Source organism: Dama dama, chromosome 18, assembly GCF_033118175.1.
Source record: "Dama dama isolate Ldn47 chromosome 18, ASM3311817v1, whole genome shotgun sequence".
Classification (NCBI taxonomy): domain Eukaryota; kingdom Metazoa; phylum Chordata; class Mammalia; order Artiodactyla; family Cervidae; genus Dama; species Dama dama.
In genome coordinates this window covers 47,228,074-47,250,632 of record NC_083698.1, presented here as the reverse complement: position 1 = coordinate 47,250,632, position 22,559 = coordinate 47,228,074, and the positions used below count along the sequence as shown (strand labels likewise).

Here is a 22,559-nt window from a genome sequence, read left to right as displayed (position 1 = left end):
TTTACCAAGAGTATGAAATTAATTTCTGTTGGTGTACTCTCAAGAGTGTATTCATCAAAGAAAGGAAGCAGAGAAAGGAGAGGAAAAGAAGGGCCTTGGTTCTGATCGAGTGGTCTAGGGAAAATACAGGTATTGTCCCCATGCCCCTGCTGATTTGTATTGTACATGCTTGCTGGCTTTCTGGTCTGGCTGCTGTTTCATTTATTCTGCTAGAAGGTTTCTAGCATCCCATTCATCTCCTCGGGCTAGTGATCTTTAGGATTACCAAAACCCTTGAGAGTCAGTCATAGCTGTCTACTTGGACTTGATGATACTGCACAAACTCGCTATGCAATTCAACTCAACTATACTCCAGAGGCTTCACTGGGAACTTGCATTGCTCTAATAACATTCTGGGGGGACCACAGAAGACACACAGTTGAGCAGGGAATCAAAATGGAAGTGATATTGGCAAAGAAGTAGATTCAGCACATCTTTACAGAATTGAGAGGTTTGGCAACTTGAACAGAAAGCAGGGTTAGAAGGTTAAATGATTCAAACATAAATCAACCTGTGCTTTCTCAACCTGAATTCTATTTTACCTGGTCATATTTTCTATAACACTTCCAAAATAATCTTTATTTTCATATTCTTTGCACAGTGCTTTTGCTTCTTCTTCTGATAATACTATCTGTCTTTGCAGCAATATTTTAAAGCCTTCATCTTGAATTTTATTCAAAACATCCTCTAAATAAAAAGTCACATAAGTTTTAAAGTGCTAGGTTATTGATTATACACACAATACAGACTATATTATCATAAGGACATAGAACGTATTTCATTCTCATATGAAATTTAACTTTACAAAAATAGATTATTTGACTTTTAATTTAAGGTGAACAGTATTCTTAACATATCAAATTTATGATGCCATTTCCAGTTCTTCAGTGGACCAAAATCTATAGATCTAAGAATGGGGGATTTATTTTTTAAAATCTGTACAGTCAGATAAGTTTTATTTCATACATAAAGGTGATATACTGACAGTCTCAGATATACTAGGGTTCTAAGGTTGGGCTTTCCTGATAGCTCAGTTGGTAAAGAATCTGCCTGCAATGCAGGAGACCCCAGTTCGATTCCTGAGTTGGGAAGATCTGCTGGAGAAGGGATAGGCTACCCACTCCAGTATTCTTGGGCTTCCCTTGTGGCTCAGCTGGTAAAGAATCCACCTGCAATGCAGGAGAATGGGTTTGATCCCTGGGTTGGGAAGATCCCCTGGAGAAGAGAAAGGCTCCCTACACCAGTATTCTGGCCTGGAGAATTCCAAGGACTGTATAGTCCACGGGGTCACAAAGAGTCGAACATGACTGAGTGACTTTCACTTTCAGAAAACAAAATAACTAGGTACATATCTTTTTTTAATGTGCTTAAATATAGGCTCTAGATAACTGAAAGATGAAATATAATTGAGCAAAAAGTGGGAAATTAATGGACCTAAGGACTGTGAAAAGCATGAAAACTAGTTTGTATAGGAAAAATTCTAAATACATCCACTGCCCACCTGTTTATAAACAAAATACAAATTTCAAAATATGCCGTCAAAAGACATGTCGTTGGACTACATTCAAAATCTTTTCATACCATGTGGCAGATAGAAATATTTTAGAGTATAGAGATTTTTGCCTAAAACCTAAAGCAAACATCATAATTGAAATCACTGGAGGCATTAAAAGCAGTCAGGAGTAGAACAAAGCCAAAATGTTATCATACTGGCCTTTAATTATTTAATAGTTATTCTGGAAGTACTAAGCCATACATAAAAATAACAAAATTGAACAAAATGGATAACAATGTTTGCATATAAGCTGTTTGGAAAATTCAGGAGTATTTTTAAAAGGTTAATAGTATAAAATAACATAATTCAGTAAGGGAGTCAGTAAGTAAAAATTTACAGAAGCCACTGTCTTTCTTACTTAGAAAGTAAGTTTGCGGGGGAAGTGTCATTCACTATGGGGTTAAAAACTAGGAATAACGGTGAAAAGAAATGGCTGGTACTAAAACAACAACTATGAACAGCTTACCTTTTATTGAGTGAATACTTTAGAGCAAAGAACACTGCATATATTCCCATATTCAGTTGAAAAATAAGATAACAAGAACTATAATGAAGAAAATTATTATATCTGAATAAAAGATGTAATAGATGAGTTGAATAGAGGTATATTATATTTCTTGAAAATGCATGAGAATATGGTGAAGATGTCTGTTTTCTTCAAGTTAAATAATCCACTTGGACTTTGCTTTAGAATTTCTTGAGGTGACCCAGAATAATTAAATATCAATAAAGGTCAACATTTATTTAAAGAGTGATGAATTACCATTCACTACCAAATGGCAAATATAGTAAACACGAAATAATCAAAAACTGAGGCAAGAGTCAAGCAAGAGGGAGAGGGAGAGTGATAAGAGACTAACCAACTTCAAATTTTGTTTTTCCCCCTTTTTAATTAACACCTTTATGCCATCCTTAAATATCAGTATGGTTTGCATATCACAATAGCAATATGTTATGACACTAACAGCTGTCACCAAAATTCTTTGTAGGAGAAAACTGTATTTGTTTGGGAAAAATTATTTCAGCAAATTATTGAGTAGAAGGTGAGATCTTTGCAACTTGGTTGGAGGTAGATTTGCTTTGCTCAGAAAAATTGAAAAAATTGTATTTGTTTCCCAGGAACAAGAGTCAGGATTTCAGGGGCAATCCAAACCAGGTGACCAGTATGGAAGCAGAAACTGGTAAATACTACTGAGAACGATGAACAGAAGACAGGCCATTTGAAAGTTAGATTTGGCGATTTGGGGGTCGCTGGTGAACTTGACTAGGGTAGTTCTGACAGAAGCTCGACTGGAGGGGGGTCAGGAGTGCGGGAGGGTCAAGAAGGCGATTCACTGAGCGCAGTGTCCACTGCGGGGAGTAGAGAAACGGGGTGTCAGCTGAGGGGGCGGAGGGGCCAAGGCAGCTTTCCTGGTTGTGTTTTTATTTCATTGAATTTTGTTTATTATTATGTTGGACCATGCTAACAGGGAAAACTCAGTAGCAAGGGAGAAAGTGATGTTGCCAGAAAATAAGAGACATTTTCGAGTGTGAAACACTCAGGAAAGCGGGTAGAAAATACATAGATCAAGAAAAGCGCTGGCCTTTGGTGGATCACGTACACAGCGGGGCTGCCTCCTCCTCTCAGCCAATAACACTGCTTCTTATTTACATAGAAACCAAGTAATGGAAGACAAACCCCTCAACTTCCTGCCACAAACCTATAAACGATCTGTGGCTATCCGGCCCTCTTTCTCTCTTGCTACATAGAATAAAAATCTCTTCTCAGTCCAATCCTATACATCTGCTACAGAAATTATTTCCTCCTGACTCATCTCAGTGACCTTGGCCTGTCCTAAACTTTTCTTTCTTGTAACTTCAACTGGTTGATTCCTTCCCATGAGCATTAATCTACAGTCAGATTTTTCCAATCTCAAAATAACATTTACAAATCTGTCAAATATTACTTCTTTAATTCTGAATTGTTCTGACTTCTTTGTATATAATCTCTCACCCCAGTTTTGAGACTGACTTTTGTGGCAAGCACTCCACTGAAACTACTCAAGATTCTCCTTTTCCTGGCTAGTTCAAGCTTGACTTTTTAGTCTCTGCATAAACAGTGTTTCTTCCATGAAGTATCATGTAACTGTCCCTGGTTAATTAAGCCATACTTATCTTTCCACTCAATTATGGGCTGCATATCCTATTCGATATCCAGTGAGGCATCTCTTATCATAGAGCTTTCCACACTCAGCTGTTATTATCAATTAGATGTATTTTGCTTCAGCAGTACATGTATAGGCTTCAACAGTACATGAACTGTGAACTTCCAGATGTTCAAGATGAATTTAGAAAAGGCAAAGGAACCAGAGATCAAGTTGCCAACATCCACTGGATCATAGAAAAAGCAAGAGAATTCCAGAAAAACCTCTACTTCTGCTTTATTAATTATGCCAAAGACTTTGACTGTGTGGATCACAACAAACTGTGGGAAATTCTTCAAGAGATGGGGATCACAGACCACCTTACCTGCCTCCTGAGAAACCTGTATGCAGGTCAAGAAGCAACAATTAGAACCAGACATGGAACAATGGACTGGTTTCAAATTGGTAAAAGAGTGCATCAAGGCTGTATATTGTCACTCTGCTTATTCAACTTATATGCAGAGTACATCATGCAAAATACCGGGCTGGATGAAACACAATCTGGAATCAAGATTCCCAGGAGAAACATCAATAACCTCAGATATGCAGATGATACCACGCTTATGGCAGAAAGTGAAGAGGAACTCAAGAGCCTCTTGATGAAAGTGAAAGAGGACAGTGAAACAGTTGGCTTAAAACTCAACATTCAGAAAACTAAGATTATGGCATCTGGTCCCAACTCTTCATGGCAAATAGATGGGGACACAATGGAAACAGTGAGAGAGTTTATTTTCTTGGGCTCCAAAATCACTGCACATGGTGACTGCAGCCATGAAGTTAAAAGATGCTTGCTCCTGGGAAGAAAAGCTATGACCAACCTAGACAGCATATTAAAAAGCAGAGACATTACTTTGCCAATAAAGTCCAAAAAAGCTATGGTTTTTCCAGTAGTCATGTATGGATGTGAGAGCTGGACTATAAAGAAAGCTGAGCACCAAAGAATTCATGCTTTTGAACTCTAGTGTTGGAGAAGACTCTTAAGGGTCCCTTGGACTGCAAGGAGATCAAACCAGTCAATCCTAAAGGAAATCAATCCTGAATATTTATTGGAAGGACCGATGCTGAAGCTGAAACTCCAATACTTTGACCACCTGATGCGAAGAACTGACTCACTGGAAAAGACCCTGATGCTGGGAAAGATTGAAGGCAGAAGGAGAAGAGGACCACAGAGGATGAGATGGTTGGATAGCATCACCGACCCAATGGACATGAGTTTGAGCAAGCTCTGGGAGTTGGTGATGGAGAGGGAAGCTTGCGTGCTGCAGTCCTTGAGATTGCAAAGAGTCGAACATGACTGAGTGACTGAACTGAACTGAGATGTATTTTGCAGCAGGTTGTTGTACTGGTAGGATAAAGATTATATTGTGTAGAAAATTAAACCTAAAACCCTAGTGACTCAATACATCAGAGATATCCTTATCACCAATGTTACATGCTCATAATAAAGCTGCCTATAGCAGCTTTACTCATAGTAGCCAAAAACTGGATGCAACGAAGATGTCCTCTAATAATTAGCTAGACATATGCTGGTATATTCATACAATATAATGTTATTCAGCTATAAAGAAGTAAGCTATTTAAGCCACAAAAAGACATAAAGGAACCTTAAGTGTATATAGTTATGTAAGAGAAATTTATCACTATATGATTTCAACTCTATGACATTCTGGAACATGCAAAACTACAGAGACAGTAAAAAGGTCAGATTACAACAGGGGTTAGGAGGGGGAGATGGATAAATAGGAGAAGAACAGGGATTTTTAGGGCAGTGGTTCTACCACGTATGATACTGTAAAAGGGACACATGACACTGAATTTATCAAAACCCACAGAATGTGCAACACAAAGAGCAAACCTTAACATCAACTATGAAGTTTAGTTAATAACAGTGTATTGATATTGGTTCACTAGTTATAAAAATGTATCACAATAAAATATTATTAGAAGGAATTATTATGGGAGTAGGCATATGGGAACACTGTACTATCTTAATTTTTCTGTAAATCAACAACTATTCTAAAATATAAAGTCTATTCATCTAAAAAACATACATATTGTTCAAGGTTTAAAAAGGCAAATGAAACTTTCCAAAGAAGAGAACTCCAGGCTCAAGGAGCTTCACTGGTAAATTCCAGGAAAGATTTTAAAAAGATGCAATATCAATTCTACACCATCTCTTCCAGAAAACAGTGACTACCTATCTCATTTTATGAAGTCTGCATTTACCCATTACCCTAATAGCGAAACCAGATAAAGACATTACAAGCAAGTCCCCAACAAAATATTGAAAATTCAAACCCAGCAATATATTAAAAAGGACAATAAAAGACAATATACAATAACCAAGTATAGTTTATCTGGAGAATGCAAGGCTGGTTAAATATTTAAAAATCAAAGTAATTGCCATATTGTTAAACTCAAGGAAAAAATGTCAGTAGATACAGGAAAATTTTTTTCAGAAATTATAACATCCATTCATGATTTAAAAAAAAATACCTCCCCAAACTAGGAGTAGGTGAGAATTTCCTCAATCCAAATAAAGGGCATATAAAGCTAACATGACACTTAATGGTAAAAGACTTAATGCTTTCACTCTAAGATCAGGAGCAAGGTAACTTGTGTACTGTCATCTCTTTTATTATTCAGCATCATGCAGGAAGTTCCAGCCAGTACAATAAGGCAAGCAAAAGAAATAAAAAGTGTACATATTAAAAAGAAAGAAGCAAAACTGTCTCAATTTTTAGATTATATTATTGTCCACATCAGTGGTTCTCAATCCTTCAAAGTGCATTTAACAATGTTTGGAGATGTGTTTTGATTTTCACAACTAGGAGTCGAGGGGATGCGACTGACATGAAGTGAGTAGAGGCCAAAGATGTTGCTGAACATTTTCCAAAGCTCATGATGCAGCACCCTCAACAATTACCTAGCCCAAAATGTAAGTAGGTCTGATGTTCAGAAATCCTGTGCTGCGCTGAGCTGAGTCACTTCAGTCGTGTCCCACTCTTCGTGACCCCGTGGACTGTAGCCTGCCAGGCTCCTTTGTCCATGGGATTCTGCAGGCAGGAAGACTGGAGTGGGTCGCCTTGCCCTCTCCATGGGATCTTCCCGACCCTCCTCTCTTATGTGTCCTGCACTGGCAGGCAGGTTCTTAACCCCTCGTGCCACCTGAAAGGCCCTCAGAAACCCTAGTAACAGAAATTCTCAAGGAAATGATGTCAAAAAGCTCCTAGAACTAAGTAGTTAAGCAAGTCAGAGACTATGAGGTCAACATACAAGTATCAGTTTATTTCCATACACTGGATATAAAAAAGAATTAATAGTGTTACTTTATAGTTTCAGTTCTTCCTCTGCCAATATTCACTCTATTCTGTGAGGTTAAAAATAGCTAGCACCTTTGAAGTGTTAGGCACTTTATGTTTTTGCATTTTAACCTTCTGAATTTAAACATGAAGAAAGATTTGGTAAAGTACATTTTTTCCAAATCACACTATTAATAACACTTTACCTAAGTGTTGAACGTAGGCATTTCAGACATGAATACTTCTAATCTTTATTATAATAACTATAATAATAATTATATATAATAAAAATTCTTGTATCTTAAATCTACCCTAACAAATTCCTAGGTTAGAAAGCACTTTCTGAACTTTTTAGCTATAAAATTGTTTTATTCTTTTTATTGAGAAATTAGTAAATCAGTGACAATTAAATTTCTTCAAGTGCTTTTTCTTGAATGTTAAATTTTAAACTAATATATTTTAATATAATTATTCCAATCATATGTACAAAGTAGTTAAACAATTTATACCTTATTTCTTACCTGTTCTTTCATTAAAGAGGGCTGGTCGAAGTAACGCCAGTATCTTTTCAAATTTTATGCCTCTAATTTTTTTAAAATCAGGGATTAAGACCTCAATAAACTTAGTATTAGTTATATTCTCTTCAACATCACAAAACTGAGATATTTGTTGTATTTCCAGATATTGTTGTAAACTGTTGAAATCCAAAACATAATTATAAACTGAAGTTTAATAATCATGCCAGGAATTTAAAACTGATAATATATTCTCACAATAATTTAACTTTTAATAAAACAAATGAATATTTAACTTCACGGAAAGATAAGTTATATCTCTTTTACATCAAAGAATATATATTTAATTCCATTTTTATTGAACCAACACAAAAATCAATTACATGAAATCACATATGTTTGATTTCATGAGAGGATATTAAAGACATCAAAATAAAGTATGTTTAAAATTTTTTTTTCTTTCCTCTATGTAAAGCAATCCAGATAGTTTCTAATTTTCCTTATAATTTTGTCTTTGAATCTAGGTTAATTTAGGAGCACATTTCATGTTTTCAACTAGATAAGATGTTTTCTATTTGAAATTTATTATTTATTTCCAACTTTATTGGATTACAATCAGGAAATGTATGTGGTAAGATTTTAATTTTTAAAAATTTGTTTAGGTTTTCTTTGTAAACAAAGTTACTTGTGGGATTTAAGTTTATACATATTCATATTTCATATGTTATAGATCATTTATTACACACAATTATGGAATACATATTTGCCATTCCTATATATCCTTGCTTTTTCCTCTGCTTTGTATTGAGATCTACGACCATAATGTTACTTATATCCAGTTCTCCTTATTATCTTTCTAATACTTATATTTTTATTATGTCATCTGTGTGGTTTCGGAATACATTTTTTGACCACTGTATCTTCTTCACAAATGTTTTCTTTTACATCATGTCCTTCTTTATCAAGTTTAACACTTTTAATATTCAATTCTAATTCTTTATTTTTTCGGGCTATTTTGTTGCCATCTCTTAATTTTTTTATTTTTCTTTGTCTCTTCTAAGCAGAATATAGATTTGGATTACTGTGATACTGAATGGTTTGCCTTGGAAATGAACAGAGATCATCCTGTCATTTTTGGGATTGCACCCAACTACTGCATTTCAGGCTCTTTTGTTGACTATGAGGGCTACTCCATTTCTTCTAAGGGATTCTTGCCCACACTTGTACATATGATGGTCACCTGGATTAAATTCGCCCATTCCGGTCCATTTTAGTTCACTGATCCCTAAACTGTCAGTGTTTACTCTTGCCATCTCCCATTTGACCACTTCCAATTTACCTTGATTCATAGACCGAACATTCCAACTTCCTATGCAGTATTGTTCTTTACAGCATCAGACTTTACTTTTATCACCAGACACATCCACAACTGGGCATTGTTTCCACTTTGGCTCAGCCTCTTCACTCCTTCTGGAGCTATTTCTTCTCCCTTCTCCAGTAGAATATTGGGCACCTAACAACCTGGGGAGTTCATCTTTCAGTGTCATATCTTTTTGCCTTCTCATACTGTTCATGCAGTTCTCAGGCAAGAATGCTGAAGTGGTTTGCCATTCCGTTCTCCAGTGGACCACGTTTTGTCAGAACTCTCCACCATGATCCATCCGTCTTGGGTGGCTCTTCATGGCATGGCTCATAGTTTCATCGAGTTAGACAAGGCTGTGGTCCATGTGATCAGTAAAACCCTATACAGTGAGCACAAACAAGAGCAGGAGCTGACTGCGGCTCAGATCATGAACTCCTTATTGCAAAATTCAGACTTAAATTGAAGAAAGTAGGGAAAACCAGTAGGCCATTCAGATATGACCTAAATCAAATCCTTTATGATTATACAGTCAGTGAAGTTGCTCAATCATGTCCAACTCTTTGCGACCCTCCATGGACTGTAGACTACCAGGCTCCTCCGTCCATGGAATTTTCCAGACAAGAGTACTGGAGTGGGTTGCCATTTCCTTCTCCAGGGGATCTTCCTGACCCAGGGATTGAGCTCGGGTCTCCTCATTATAGGCAGACGCTTTACCCTCTGAGTCACCAGGGGAAGTGATTATACAGTAGAAGTGACAAATAGATTCAGGGGATTAGATCTGATAGACAGAGTGCCTGAAGAACTATGGGCAGAGGTTCATAACGTTGTATATGAGGCAGTGATCAAAACCATCCCCAAGAATAAGAAATGTAAAAAGGCAAAATGGTTGTCTGAGGTGGCCTTACAAATAGCTGAGAGAAAAGAGAAGTGAAAGGCAAAGGAGAAAAGGAAAGATATACCCATCTGAATGCAGAGTTCCAAAGAATAGCAAGGAGAGATAAGAAAGCCTTCTTCAGTGATCAATGCAAAGAAATAGAGGAAAACAACAGAATGGGAAAGACTAGAGATCTCGTCAAGAAAATTAGATGCCAAGGGAACATTTTCATGCAAAGATGGGCACAATAAAGGATAGAAACAGTGTGGACCTAACAGAAGTAGAAGATATTAAGAAGAGATGGCAAGAATACACAGAAGAACTATAGAGAAAAGTTCTTAATGATGCAGATAACCACAATGATGTGATCACTGACCTAGTAGCCATTCACCTATTCATCCTGGAGTATGAAGTCAAGTGGGCCTTTGGAAGCAACATTACAAACAAAGCTAGTGGAGTTGATGGAATTCCAGTTGAGCTATTTCAAATCTTAAAAGATGATGCTGTGAGAGTGCTGCACTCAATATACCAGCAAATTTGGAAAACTCAGCAGTGGCCACAAGACTGGAAAAGGTCAGTTTTCATTCCAATTCCAAAGAAAGGCAATGCCAAAGAACGCTCAAACTACTGTGCAATTGCACTCATCACACATGCCAGCAAAGCAATGCTCAAAATTCTCCAAGTCTTCAACAGTATGTGAACTGAGAACTTCCAGATGTTCAAGCGGATTTAGAAAAGGCAGGTGAACCAGAGATCAAATTGCCAGCATCTGTTGGATCATAGAAAAAGCAAGAGAATTCCAGAAGAACATCTAGTTCTGCTTCACTGACTACATTAAAGCCTTTGGTTGTATGAATCACCACAAACTGGAAAATTCTTAAAGAGATGGGAATACCAGACCACCGTACCTGCCTCCAAAGAAACCTGTACGCAGGTCAAGAAGCAACAATTAGAACTGGCCATGGAACAACAGAAAGAAAAATGCTGCAAACTTTGCAAAACAACATTGACACATCTCACTCCACCCCTATCGTGCCAAGTGCTTAAATTATCTTATTATGTGTGTACTAAACAACTGCTTCTGAAAGTTGGATGCAGTAGACCCCTACCCGTACAACAGCACCAAAAACACTGACTCCTCTTATGCCAGCTATGTTAATAGTGGTTCACAGAACACTTTAAAAAATGACTCAAAAATTCTGGTATGAAACCTGGTATCTTGAGCCCAACATTTCCCACCCATGCCTGCTCCCCAACTGCTAAGTATCATTTTCTCTTAAAACTCTCACAGTAACTCCTACTGTTTACAAAGACCTTTGTCAGCACTTGGTTTATCCTACCAGTCCCTCTATCTCACTTAAAACTGGGAATTAATGGTATTAGGGTCTCCCTGCTGCCTAAAAATCATAACATGGCTAGGAACCAGCAGATGGACCAACTAAAAAAAAAACCTGCCGTAATTTATTAATAAGATAACAAGGAGAGTTCTGAAGATGCTCAACCAGAACACGCAGTGGAGATGGGCTGCCTGGCAGGAGGAGAAACACATCAGGAAGCCTCAGGACTCAGCTACTTGGAAGTTGCTCCTGCTAACCCACCTTTCTTTCAGACATGCCTCTGACAACTCATGGGCTAAATGCTGGATTTTCTGAGTCTTCAGAGGAATAAAAGTGACTTATGTTCACTTTTGAAATTTACAAACTGTTAACAAAAAACTGTACAACTATTTAGTTCTTAGCAATTTATCACCACTAACTGCCTTGAGTAAAAGGACAGAGGACATTTGCTGTCTCTAGGACAACAGGAGGCAGAAGTGGAATGTGGAGAGACAGGAAAGGGGTATGGTTTAGAAGGGACCAGCCTTGGTCTCATTCTAACCCTGGAGTCCTGGGCCATGAAGCACCCAGTGTTAGAGAAACAGGAATTTCTTCCCTTTTGAAACTGCCTGACATAAACTTTCAGGGCAACTCCGGCTTTGTTGATCATATAAAATTTTAGACTGAAAAGAATACCTGTGGCTTCGACATAGAGATGTTTGTCTTTAGATTTGAGATATCTGTATGTTATACTATGTTACCTGCTAAAACATTGTAAACAATAAGCTTCCTGGCCTGGAGCTACCTTTTGCTCTTCATCCTCAAAGGCTTGGCCGTCTCTTCTTGTTCATCCCACGGTTCTTTAGATTCTGTCTCAGAATTAACTTCACTATCATCCCAGGAAGGCTGTTTTTCCTTTCCTTGTGAAACAACTAGAATATAGCTTAGGTTCCTTGTCATAAAAGAAACAAAATCCTCAAAGTCAGGCTACAAAATAAAATAAAAATAATATTATTAGGCTCATGAAATGGATAGACTACAATGGTGAACCCTACCCAAGTCAAGGACCTCTTTCCCTTCATGATTATTGGTCAAGAGAAAGTTACTCACAAGCCTCCTGTTAACTAACACATCTCTGAAGGACAGAAGGTCACAGTTGGCAGGGACTGATCGTCAAGGCAGTCTAATAACAATTGTTAAACTATAGGATGCTTCCAAATCAACTGGAGGGCTTGTTGAACACAGTTTTCTGGAGTCCAGTTCCAGACTTTATGATTCAGTAGGTTTAGGATGGGGCCCCAGAACTGGATTTTCTCATTAGTTCCCAGGTGATGCTGCTGTCACTGGTCCAGCCCTTTTCCAGGGCCAAGAAAGATGGTCTGAGGGGTGCAGCTGGTGTACAAAGTGCTTTTCAGTAGAACTTTCTCTGATGACCAACATGCTCTGTGCTCTTCAGCATATGTAACCACAGGCAGCTGCTGAGCACTTGATATAGCTAGTGCCACTGAGACTCTGAATTTGTAACTTTGTTTAACTGTAATGAATTTAAGTTCAAATGGCCACATGTATCTGATGGCTACTATATTGGACAGTGCATTTCTAGAACCTGCATCTCCTGACACCCAAGCCATTGGACTTGCCAATACAGTCTTTACTGCATTACCCCAGACAAAACAGAATTTTAAAAATAGCTTGGCAAAAAGGATTTACATGTAGGTAAAGAAAGGATTAAAGCTTTCCTATGAAGTTTATGACAAGGAGCCTTCAACCTGGGATCAGACTCTACAGGAAAGGTCTGGATACTCACTTCCTGGGGGCTGATGCACAGAGTCTTAGAGGACACATGTCATAAAGAGATCTTTGCTCCAATAAAACACAATCAGAGCATCCATTTTTGCTTGACTGATTCTGTGTCTACTGGAGCTTTCTCCACAGTCACTCTCTTTGGATTAACCGTGATATGGACACCGCCAAGGAAATCTGGAGCTTAGTTGGTTGGTCAGACTTATTTGTTTTTTCTATAATGAGAATACTAAACTTATAGGAACCCATTGTATTTGGCACACAATGGATTTTTTTTTTAACTTCTTACCTGGTCTGCTATTTGACTATAGAAGTGCTTTACTTGTTCTTCAGTAAGCGGTTTCTTATCCTCTGCTTCTATGACAAATCCTGCCTTGATAATCTTCAATTAGAGAGCAAGGTCAGATCCAAATGGGCAGTGGGGCCACAGGTAAACGAAGTCAAGGACATTTGTTTCCTAGGCTTAACAAATCTTCCAGATTTGAATGCATTACATGATTATGCTTCAGCACAATCCATAAGGCACTAAGTTGCAAGAGGCCCAAAAATATGTAAACAAAGAAGGTTCTTTTCATGCCTCCCCCAACGTCAGTGTTTAAATTTTCACTGCTTGAACGAGAGACTCCACGCTATTTCTATTATTTAAGTGAATTGTTTCAAGATTAAAAAAAAAAAAAAGAGCTAACTGAATTCCAAGGAAAGATGTCACAGCTTTCTAAATCATTCAAAAAGACATACATTTATAAGCATTTTTAACCATCTATTTTCAAAACTATTTTAACTCTTAACTTTTTTCAAGGCTTACCTTTGTTAAATCTGTAACTCATAATCTAGTATATCTTACTCTGACAGCAACAAAAATATCCAAATCACAGGGAAGAAGAGAATTTAAAATTCAGCCATGCTTTGTCTTAAAATTTTTTAATTTAATGACAAATTCAGTGTGTATGTCACTCTAGTATAATAATGTACAAAATGGACCATCTACTTTATTGTAGTTTAATAAACGCTCCTTTGGCTGAAGAAAGAATGCATGATGGGAAATTCATAAAGATACCCAATCCCTCCTGACATAGCTTTCCATGTGACCTCCTCTATTGCACATGCAATATTCTTGCAAATTTTAATATAACTTTGTTGTTTCAACACAAAATCTCTATTCAGGGGTCAGTAAGCCATAGCCCCTTCCACCACACATGTTTAGAAACAAAGATTACTAGAACCATGCCCCTTTGTTTATTTACCATCTTGTTGCCTTCTCCAGACGATGGCAGAGTTAGTTAAACTTCTGTGACAGAGCTCATATGCCCCATAAGCCTGAAAATCATTACCATCTGGCTCTTTATAAGAGAAGTAAGCTGACCTTTAGATTAGAATGCAATTTTCCTCCAAAAATTTTTTCTTTGGGCTCTAAAAGCAAAACCTTAAATGCTTCTTTAAGTTATCATGTATCTAAAAGGACCATATATTTGTGACAACTCAGGGAATAATGCAGGCTAATGTGAGGTTATAACAAGTTTGCACTGATGACAACTAAATACAAAGAATTTGTTATCATCCAACATAAGAACGGCAACTTTTATCTTTTATATTGGATGCTAGTAGAGCAGAGTTACTTAAATAAGGATGTTAAGTAGATTGAGCCTTTGTAAGACAAAATACCCAAAGCCTTTAGAGGTACCTAGTACTAGATGTTCTTTATGTTCTAGTTTACTCTGAGTGATAAGCTTGTCTCCACATTGAAAATTAAGGGATTTTTTTTCCAATTAATTTAAACTATTGTTGGGAGATATTACTTACTTTTTCTTTAATTTCTTGAACTTTTCTAGCAGTCACAGCATCAGGCTTTATAATAACAATGGTGTATATTTGGTCTAGGAAGAAACAAGGGATGGATTTCCTTTTCTTGGCACAAAGTCTAGATAATGAAGGATTTGACAATTGCAAGCGTAAACTACTAATGTCCAATGAATTTTGTCTATCAATAGCTTTGTCCTTATGGCGTTGCAACTACCAAAGAGTTTCTACTTAGAATCAAAGTATATTTCCTGTATTTGCATGCAGGAGAAACATTCACAGGAGTTTACAGTCAGAGGGCCAAAAAAAAGTATAGGTGGTACTAGTTATTTTATTTTTTTGGCCACATCTCATGGCTTGTGTGATCTTAGTTCCCCAACTAGGGGTTGAATCTGGGCCCTCAGCGGTGACAATGTGAAGTCCTAACCACAGGACCACCAGGGAATTCCCAGTACTAGTTATTCTAGTACAATTCACGTGCTTTAGAATCACACCAATGATCCGTCCAGGTCAGTATCACTAGTGGCTGGAGTTTCAGTGCAAGCAAACATTATAAACCAATGGCTTAACTGTCTATGAATTTATCCACATTTATCGACACATTCTTATAATTAGTTTTTAGTGCAGAATAGCTCACCTAGCATGTTGTTTGCCTCTGATCCCTCCAGGGTATGAACATACATTCACACACTCACTCAAGATATTCCAATGAAGGCAGGAAGTTGTTCATCCATAAAGCAAACTAGGAGTGCAGGTCATCAGGGAGGAAATTTTTACAAGTTTTGGAAAGATGATGAAGGATAAAGTAGGAGGAAACTACTGTCCAGATTACTCACAGGGGACAGAAGCCCCTGGTTGAATGTAATCTCTGAAAGACTCCGGGCATAGAGGCTGAAGGCAAGGCAAGGGGAGCAAAAGAGATTGCTTTTTAAGAGCTGAGTCTGGTATTGCACAAATCATCATTAATCCTACCAGTCCTTATCAATTAACACTGATGTCATTACAAGGTTTTTGCTGCAAGTGATGCTGTAATGAACATCATTCATGTACACAAATCCTTCACTATTACTTTAAAGTAAATTTACTTGCCAACACTTTCATAGCTTAGTTCCCCAGCATCCTCTGAATCTGAGTCTACAAATGCAATTTCATGATACTGTGAAAAAGAAAAGCAAATAAAACAGTTATATTTTAATATGATAGAGAGTTTTTAGAAATTTTGTTTCTAGTAAATATGTATAATTAAAGGGATAGAAATTAAAGCAGAAAGAACATTTGTAAGCTTCAGGATCCATTCTTGACCATTGCTCTGAGTAAATTAGGAGCAGAAAGATACTTCCTTAACTTATAAAAAAATGTCTTTCTCAAAACAATAGTCAATTTCCTCCTATAGAGTAAAACCCTAGGAAGGATAAGAGATTCTTAGTTTCTGGAGAAGCCCTGAAAATGCTTCTGTGATTCTGTAAACTACCTGAAAAGTTTATATATTTACATATATACATTTTGAGGGCAAAAAGTTTGTATAATTATAGATTCTCAATGGACTACAGAATCAAAAATGTTTGGAAATAGCTATACTGAAAGCATTCACTTCTGTTATAATCAGAAATAAGAGAATTATGCCAGCTATAACTTCATAGTGACCTGTCTTGTATTTGTTGGATCTACCCTGACAAACAAGGCAGCCACTAACCACATAAGGCTATATTTGAGAGCTTGAAATGAGGTTAGTCCAAACTAAGATGTGCTATGAGTGAAAAATACAAAGCACATTCCAAAGACTTAGTTTGAAAAAATGAATGTGGAATACCTTATTTCCTATATTGACTATATCTTTTTCTTATTTTATTGAAGTATAGTTGATTTACAATGCTGCATTTAATTGCTGCCATACAGAAAAGTGGCTTAGTTTTATAAATATACTTTTTCATAGTCCTTTCCAATATGGTTTATCAGAAGATATTGAATATAGTTCCCTGTGCTATACAGTTTATACATCTAATAAATAATAGCTTGCATCTGCTAATCCCAAACTCCCAATCCTCCCCTCCGTCGCCCCCTCTCTCCGTTGGAAGCCACAAGTCTGTTCTCTATATTTGTGAGTCTGTTTTTGGTTCATAGATATGTTCATTTGTGTCATATTTTAGATTCCAAATATAAGTGGTATATATTTATCTTTCTCTTTCTGACTGACCTCACTTAGTATGATAAGCTCTAGATGCATCCATGTTGCTGCAATGATTTTGTTCTTTTTAATGGCTGAGTAATATTTCATTGTGTGTGTATGTATGTGTGTTTGTGTGTATATACATACCACACCTTCCTTATCCATTCATCTAGGGGTGCATGTATTGTTTCAAATTATAGTTTTGTCTGGGTATATGCCCAGGAGTGGGATTGCTGGATCATATGGCAACTCTATTTTTAGTTTTTTGAGGAACTACCATATTGTTCTCCATAGTGGCTGCACCAGTTTACATTCCTACCAACAGTGTAAGAAGGTTCCCTTTTCTCCACACCCTCTCCAGCATTTATTATTTGTAGACTTTTTAATGATGGCCATTCTGACAGGTGTAAAGTGTGGTACCCCAATGTAGTTTTGATTTTCATTTCTCTAATAATTAGTAATGAAGATCTTTTCATGTTCCTATTAGATCTCTGTATGTCTTCTTTGGAGAAATGTCTATTTAGGTTTCTGTCCATTTTTCAATTGGGTTGTTTGTTGTTGTTGTTGTTGAATTATAAGAGCTCTTTATATATTTTGGAAATTAAGCCCTTGTTGGTCACATCATTTGCAAATATTTTCTCCCAGTTCATAGATTGTCTTCTCGTTTCGTCTATGCATTACCTCATTGTGCAAAATCTTGTAAGTTATATTGAATACATCTTTAAATCGGCATGTTTTTAATATGTCAGACATAAGAAAAGATGTTTGAAAATTAACTTCACCTTTTTTATTGTTTTTAATTGACTAGTAGAATATTATAAGTTTTGTATGTGGCTCACATTATGGCTTGTATATTATTCCTATTATTGCACTAGACAAGGCAATTGATGAGAAATCTAAATATTTGAAAAGTCCAACAGAATGGAATAAGATAAAATAAATACCAGATATTAATAAATTTCTTACATATCCACTATAATTAATTAAAATAAGATGTCATTCTGCAAGAATAATGAGAATAAGGACAATAAAATCATAGTACAGAGCACACAGAGCGAAAGCCAGATGCAGTATAGTAATTAGGAGAATGTTTAAAAGTCATGCTGCCTGACTTCAAATTCTGCTTTTACAGTCTACTAGCTACCCATTTCCAAGGAAAGGACATAATGTTTCTAAGCCTGTCTTATTGAGCACAAATGCTTCATAAGGTTCCCCTAGGTCCAGATTCAAGATGCACCATAGGAGGCTCCTGAACTCACCTCTTCCCTCAGACACACCAGACCTACAGTTATTTGTGGAACAGTTCCCTCTGAGCGAAATCCAGAAAACAACCGGGCAATTCCTATGCATCAGACAAATGAGGGGAAAAAAAACACAGGCCAAATTGGGTAGGAGAGGCTGAGTCACAATCTCACTATAAACTCTCTCCCTGACACAGAGACATAAAATCGAGAGGGGACTCACAACTCCCAGCATCTCCCAAAGGAGTGAAGGGCTTGACACCAACGAGTACCCCCAACTTTAAGACTTCCAATGGAGAGATGGGGCCCCAAGTGCTTGGCTCTAAATGAAGCCCAAGTTAGTAGATGAAGGAAATAAAGATCAGAGCAGAAATAAATAAAAGAGACTAAAAGACAATAGAAAAAAATCAGTGAAACTAAGAGCTAGATTTTGAAAAAAAATACACAAAAGAGAACTTTAGCTAGATTGTGAGGGAAAAAAAGAAAAGACTCAAATAAATAAAATTAGTAATGAAAGAGGAGACATTATAACTAATACCACAGAAACACAAGGATCTTAAAAGACTATTATGACCAACTATGAAATGATTGTCTCAAAAAGCACTCCCATGTTCATTGCAGTCTTATTGACAACAGCCGAGACATGAAAACAACCTAATGGACACTTACGATGGATAAAGGTATTGTATCTATACACAATGAAATCCTATTCATTCATAAAAAAGGAAGAAATCTTGCTATTTGCGACAATGTGGATGGAGTGTGAGCGCATTATGCTATGTGAAATAAGTCAAAGAAAGATAAATACTGTATGATCTCTCTTATATGTGGAATCTAGAAAAAATGAACTCACAGGCGCAGAGAACAGAATGGTAGTTGATAGAGGCAGAGCATGGTGAATCAGGGAATTGGGTGGAGGAGGTCAAAAGGTAAAACTTCCAAATAAGTTCAGAGGGCATAATGTATAGCATAATGACTATAGGTAATGCTATGTATTGTGTATGTGAAAGTTGCTAAAAGAGTAGATTTTTAAAATTTTAATGACAAATTTTTTCAGAAAACATGACAAATGTTAACTAAGTGTAGTAGTTGTTGTTCAGTTGCTATGTCCAATTAAGTGTAGTAATCATTTCCTAATATCCACATACATCAAATCATTATGGTGTATACCTTAAACTAATAAAATGTTAGCTGTCAATTATATCTCAATAAAAGTGAGGAGTAAAATGGTTTCTGTAAGGATTAAATGATGATATCTTTTTTAAAATCCTAGCAAACTGTAAGCCCTCAAAAATTACTAGTTATTATAACTTCAAAAAGAAGTAGAGGGGGTGGAAAGAGGGAGGGAGGGAGATACAGAGAGAAAAGAAGGGCAAAGTTTCCCCGAAAAACAAGAAACCTGAAAATGTAAAGGAAAATGGTCTGGAATGAGAAAAATCACTACTGTAAGTGTAAATCCCCTATGTTTGTCATTTGCCAGTTTTCCATCAAAATATTCATTTTTTTCCTTAATGCTTACACTTTGTACATACTAAGGATATTAACACATTGAGACACAGTGCAAACATTTCTCCAAGTTTGCTGCTTTACTTTTATATTTTATTCAAACTTTTAAATAATCAAATCTATTTTTTCTTTTTTGATATCTGTTTCATATTATACTTTCAAGGCCTTTCTCAACCTATGACAAAATAAATGCTTTCCAATATTTTCTTCTAATACTTTTATGCTTTCTTTTTTTTTTTAATTTATTTATTTTTTTCAGTGGGTTTTGTCATACATTGACATGAATCAGCAATAGATTTACACGTATTCCCCATCCCGATCCCCCCTCCCACCTCCCTCTCCACCCGATTCCTCTGGGTCTTCCCAGTGCACCAGGCCCGAGCACTTGTCTCATGCATCCCACCTGGGCTGGTGATCTGTTTCACCATAGATAATATACATGCTGTTCTTTCGAAACATCCCACCCTCACCTTCTCCCACAGAGTTCAAAAGTCTGTTCTACACCATAGAATATTACTCAGCCGTTAAAAAGAATTCATTTGAACCAGTTCTAATGAGATGGATGAAACTGGAGCCCATTATACAGAGTGAAGTAAGCCAGAAAGATAAAGAACATTACAGCATACTAACACATATATATGGAATTTAGAAAGATGGTAACGACAACCCTACATGCAAAACAGAAAAAGAGGCACAGAAGTACAGAACAGACTTATGCTTTGTTTCTTCATAGCTCTTCCATTCATCTAAAATTTGTTTATGTCCATGAAGAAATGATATAACTTTCTTATACAAATAGTTAACCCAGTATTACTGTTTTGGGAATTTTTAATCCTTTCCAGATTTAAGCTGATAGTTTTTATAGCAGATACTTATACAGCCTTGAGCCTATACCTTCTCATAATTTTTATTTTTCATTATTTCTCAGCTAGTCTTTACTTTTTGTTTCTTAAATTCACACTTCTTGTTTTTGTTGTTGCGTATGTATATGTGTGTGCATGTTTCAATATGTCACTCCTATTTATCTGTCCATATTTATAATTATAATCACTTTCCTATGTGACTTTCTTTCTTATGGTATATTATGTTCATAGTTCTACATGCTTTATGATTCATTTCAAAATATTTTATTTCTTATTATCAGGTAGTACACTTTACACACATAGGATGTTATTCTAAGCATCATATTAAAGTATAATACTCTATTGTTCATTTTTCAGTTTCCCTTGGCCCTCTTTTCATATCAATAAACAGAGCTAATATGTACTAAATAATATTCTACTGTATGAATTCGTATAATTTATGACACATTACATTTATGTCATCTATTCACTACTGCTAGGTATTTAGATTGGTTCCAAAATTTTAGTAACATAGACAACACTGAAATAAATATCCTTTTCTTTATTTGTCTCATGATCTTCTTAAGGAAACTTAATGGAGTGTAATTGTCAGTCAAAAGATACATGTTTTATTTTAAGCCTTTGATTCATATTATCAAAATACTTCCCAACAAGGTTGCACCATTTAGATAGCTAGATAGTTATAAAACTAGGGGAAACACTTCTGGAAAACAGCAAAAAAGATGAAATACATCATTTTTAAAACAAATTTTTTAAAATAAAATTGTTAGTAATTCAAAGTATTACCTGAGGGCGAACCATTTCACCTGCTGCAATTTTCCTCTCCTCATCAACCAAGGTAATAATTTTTTGATTCACAAGTGGTGCATTTGCACCCTGGATTTTTGCAACAATTGTGCCATTCTATAAGGGGAAATAAAAGCAGGAAGGAAATTCATTTTCAGGATAAGTCAAGAATTAATACTTGAACTAGACTGTCACCCCACTCTGACCCACACCCTCACCAATCCTTTTTTAGCTACTGTAATTAGCCATTTTAAAATAAATATTAGTGGTATGAAAGTATGTCCATTTGGTAAATCCACCTCTTTGAGTCTACCTCTAATTCATCTGTTAGATGATTATTTCTACCACTAATTCTCCTACAACCAAAGACAGGCCATCCATGCATTAAATTTTACTGGCTCTGTTCAGGCCTCCCAACATTACTCTCCCTCACTATTTTTGATATTATTTCCCTTTTGTCCATCTTTCAGCACATATTTACTGAACACTTGTGTACTACCATTGTACCAGGCAAGGTGGTATGAGATAATAGTCTTGGTTTTTGTTGTTCAGTTGCTCAGTCATGTCCAACTCTTTGCAATGCCATGGACTGTAGCCCACCAGGCTCCTCTGTCCATGAGATTTACCAGTTAAGAATACTGGGATGGGTTGCCATTTCCTTCTCCAGGGGATCTTCCTGACCCAGGGATCAAACCCATGTCTCCTGCATTACAGGCAGATTCTTTACTGCCGAGCCACTGGGGAAGCCAGTAGTCCTGGTACCGTATAATTATTTTTAAAAAAGAAAAAAACCACAAACACATGTGAAATAAAAGCCATGACAGGAACCACTACGGGAGGTACAAAGAGCTGGGAGCATCTATAATTTGTTCTGGTTGGGTAGATTAGTAAAGGTACTTATCAGTGTCAGGAAGTAATTCTTGGTTTAAAATGTGAAGGACAGGTAAGAAATAAAAAGAAGAAAGATCATTCTAGGCAAAAGGAAATAGAGATGCGAGGGTCCTATGGCTGGAAAGAAACATGGTATATAAGAAGGCCAGCAGAGAAACTAAGGAAAGGCCTGATATGAGAAAAAGCCCAATAGCTAAGGGGAGCCAGAATGTGCAGAGGCTTGTGGGTCAACTTGGGAGGATGCAACCTTTATCCTAAGTGCAGTGGAAAGACTGAAATGTTTAAACAGAGGCAGGGATCACAATTAGAACTGCTGTTTGTAGAAATCATTTTACCTACCATATGGAGACAAGGTTAC

The 22,559-nt window shown here is 36.6% G+C and overlaps 1 protein-coding gene across 1 annotated transcript in view; it reads right to left on the bottom strand.

The window, feature by feature from the left end:
• NME8 (NME/NM23 family member 8) overlaps positions 1-22,559 on the bottom strand; it is a 52,334-nt gene that overhangs the window by 5,250 nt on the left and 24,525 nt on the right. Inside the window, exons 6-12 of the mRNA XM_061165274.1 lie at positions 21,311-21,427; positions 15,837-15,903; positions 14,751-14,824; positions 13,240-13,332; positions 11,953-12,134; positions 7,601-7,773; positions 582-726 (exon numbers count right to left, since the gene is read on the bottom strand). Of these exons, the coding sequence (XP_061021257.1) occupies positions 582-726; positions 7,601-7,773; positions 11,953-12,134; positions 13,240-13,332; positions 14,751-14,824; positions 15,837-15,903; positions 21,311-21,427 (851 nt within the window). The remainder of the gene's footprint in view (positions 1-581; positions 727-7,600; positions 7,774-11,952; positions 12,135-13,239; positions 13,333-14,750; positions 14,825-15,836; positions 15,904-21,310; positions 21,428-22,559) is intronic.